At 40.3% G+C, this 3,158-nt stretch overlaps 1 protein-coding gene across 1 annotated transcript; it reads left to right on the top strand.

The window, feature by feature from the left end:
• The first annotated feature begins 707 nt into the window (after positions 1–707).
• Positions 708–1,694, top strand: LOC120687704 (auxin-responsive protein SAUR68-like). The gene has a single exon (XM_039969731.1). It carries the CDS (start codon positions 819–821, stop codon positions 1,158–1,160), a length of 342 nt encoding a protein of 113 aa, XP_039825665.1. The 5' UTR covers positions 708–818; the 3' UTR covers positions 1,161–1,694.
• The last annotated feature ends 1,464 nt before the right edge of the window (positions 1,695–3,158 follow it).

A 3,158-nucleotide genomic window follows, 5' to 3' on the forward strand; every position in this document is an offset into this window, starting at 1 on the left:
GTGTCTTCTCATCCGCCGCCTTGTGGTTGTGGTTGTGGAGGTGCTATTTCAACTCCTCGCTACCTTGTGTTTCCAAACACAATGCAAGTAAGGTGTGGTTGATTATAACGGCAAACATTCAAATCAACCTGCATACTTTTTTTTGAGGGAAAATCAACCTACATACTACTTCTTCTTTTTTTAAGTTTGGGATATCTAAATGGTCTCCAATAGATGTCTTTACTAATAGCTTCTTCTAAGCAATTTGAAATTAACAGAAAATAAGAAATCACTTAAAAGGATTAGCGGTGATAAATCTAACATGTTCTTTATGTGACAAACCTTAATACTTTTGCGTATGATGGCCAAACTTCGTAAAATTAGATTGAAGCATCCCCTAATCACCATCATCTACTTGAAAACGAAGCATGTACTTCACATTGGCACATTTTTTTTATTCTAGGAATGGAAGTACACCATTCCTCCTGCAAGGCCAACATCACCAACAGGACCAGTGGTCTAGCCAGAATGAGTCAATGAGCTAGTCACTTAATTAATAATTAAGTAATATAAGTAACACACTTATTCATCAATCCCAGTCCTCTAACGCAAATAATGCACCAACCCCACATGCACCACCACAACCCCACTGTGCTGATTGCCACAGAATAGAACCATACCCCCTAAACATCTATTTATACCCCCTCCCCCTACTCACACACAGCCACAAGCACAAGCTTGCTCTCTACAAGTGAAGTGCAGCACCAACAAGGCAACAAATATATGTGCACACGCAAGGTAGCCACCCACCAGCACAAGCACGTCTCTGCATTCCGATCATGATGGGCTCCCTCAAGCTGACGGAGATCGTCTCCAAGAAGCTCGGCGGCGGCGGCAAGGTCACCTCGCCGAGCGCGGCGCCGTGCCCGCGGGGCCACTTCGCGGCCTACACACGGGACGGGCGCCGGTTCTTCATCCCCATCGCCTACCTCGGCAGCGACACCTTCCGGGAGCTGCTCAACACGGCCGAGGAGGAGTTCGGCGCGCCCGGCGGCCGCCCCATCGTGCTGCCGTGCTCCGCCGACCGCCTCGAGCAGATCCTCGACGCATTCCGCAGCGGCGGCGGCGGCGCCAAGAAGAAGTGCGCCGGCGCCGCCGGCAGGATCGGCAAGATCTGGTAGCGGCAGCAGTGGCATTGCAGAACACACTGCAGCTTAGCCCTGGTGCCGTGTTGCTGCTGCAAGCAGGCTGATCGATCGATTAGTCTGGACGACGATGACTGTGAGATTATTAATTAGCTTCGATCCATTGATTCATTGGCACTGAACTGCTGATCAATCTAGGTGTTGTGATCGATCTGTTTAGTTGATGTTTTTTTGCTGCTCTCCTGGCCGTACATGCCAATGGGCGTGTTTTCAGGAGACCAGCTGTGGCTGGCAGTACTATGGCCAACTTGCCATGATGTAACATCTCCGTACATGTTCATTCGTTGGGTTTTTTTTCTAACTTCTTTTTTTTCTCTCTTCTTTGAGATCAATTCCTTTTTTTCGCTGTACGTCATGACTGTTGTTGGATGTTATTTTGGTTAAGTCGTGCAACAAATCATGAGTTGGTTGATGGTCGATGTTAAGTATGTGCATCGGCATATAGTTTGGGTGCAACTTTTTAAAAGCAATTAATAAAATTTACAGTGGAAAAAAAATTCATTTTGGATACATTGAGAGTAAATTGTATTTGTGTGTTAGCCCACAACTAAAGGTTGAGCTTAATTAGTTGCAACTCTTAACGGGATGAAAAAGACATTCGGGAATGTATTCTAGTTTTTGTAAGATTATTTTTATAATGGAGAAATCTCCGGTTTATGCATTAACCAAGTATGCACAGTCAATTTTATCTTTAAAATGTGGGCACCAGGATTTCAGTCTTGTTTACGGGAGTCATGGACCCACAACTCAACCACCGCACAAAGGTGCTTCCTTTTTCTTTTGCAGGATGGATTTATACAAGATGTGAACTAGTATTCCTTAAGTGCTGTGACTTTGTTCCTACAGCTCTCTTTGTTTTGTGCTGGATGTTGAACGTGATACTATCGGTCTGATTCTACCATTAGGTTGATGAAGCCGGATTTTCAATCCATTATCTAAAAAAATTGCGTAATGACATCAATAAAGTTGAGTAGCATTGAGGTATACATAGCCAAAACATATTCAGGAATCAAGATAGTAGCTTCACAAGGTATTTTCGTTAAAAAAAATAAAATGGTTTATAATGAAAACAGAGAGAATGATCGAGACCATTATTGATACCCATGCATGCTTCCATGTCATGCATTAGCCTTGGATACGTGCTCTACAGTACGTGTTATATTTATCACTCGAGCATGAATATATATATATATATATATATATATATATATATATATATATATATATATATATATATATATATATATATATCATATTATCACGCTACATTGATGTATTTCTATATACAGTGTATAAATATATTACGAAATGAAATCTATGGAATAGAATGTTGCCTATGCACGTGTAGGTATACGAACTACCAATTAAAATATTGAAAATGTTTGTGTACACGCATATATATATATATATATATATATATATATATAGAGAGAGAGAGAGAGAGAGACAATGCAAGAAGATATATAATATGTAAATGATGGAATTGAAGTGGATGGACATCAATTGGGTTCAGGTGAAACATTGCATTCATCGTGGAACAAGGCACATGGGGAGCTGCTTCACAATCTGAACGCCTAAGATGGCTCAACAACTAATCCATACGCACATCTAGATCAAAAAGGAAAAAAATGATGTATGACTGCACGTTATTGAGTGATTTATGAAGTGACGGCATGCGACATAGGGGCTCGCGTTAGCGTTAGTATTTCCTATATATTTAGACATAATGTATATCAAATAGCATAGCAATTAATTATGATGCATCTAGACAATTCAAAAAAAAACCTATAATTTGAAACCGATGGAGTATCAGATATATTAGATTAGAAGTGTCTTATACAAATACAGTAATATGGGATGCAGATACAGAAAAGAAATTAAGTATCTGGTGTCTTTTAAAAAGAAATAAAATAGATACATATGTATTATATATGGATAAATCCAATGAAGTCATATTGTCCGTGATATGTCGCT

This window comes from Panicum virgatum, chromosome 2K, assembly GCF_016808335.1.
Source record: "Panicum virgatum strain AP13 chromosome 2K, P.virgatum_v5, whole genome shotgun sequence".
In the NCBI taxonomy this organism is placed as follows: Eukaryota; Viridiplantae; Streptophyta; class Magnoliopsida; order Poales; family Poaceae; genus Panicum; species Panicum virgatum.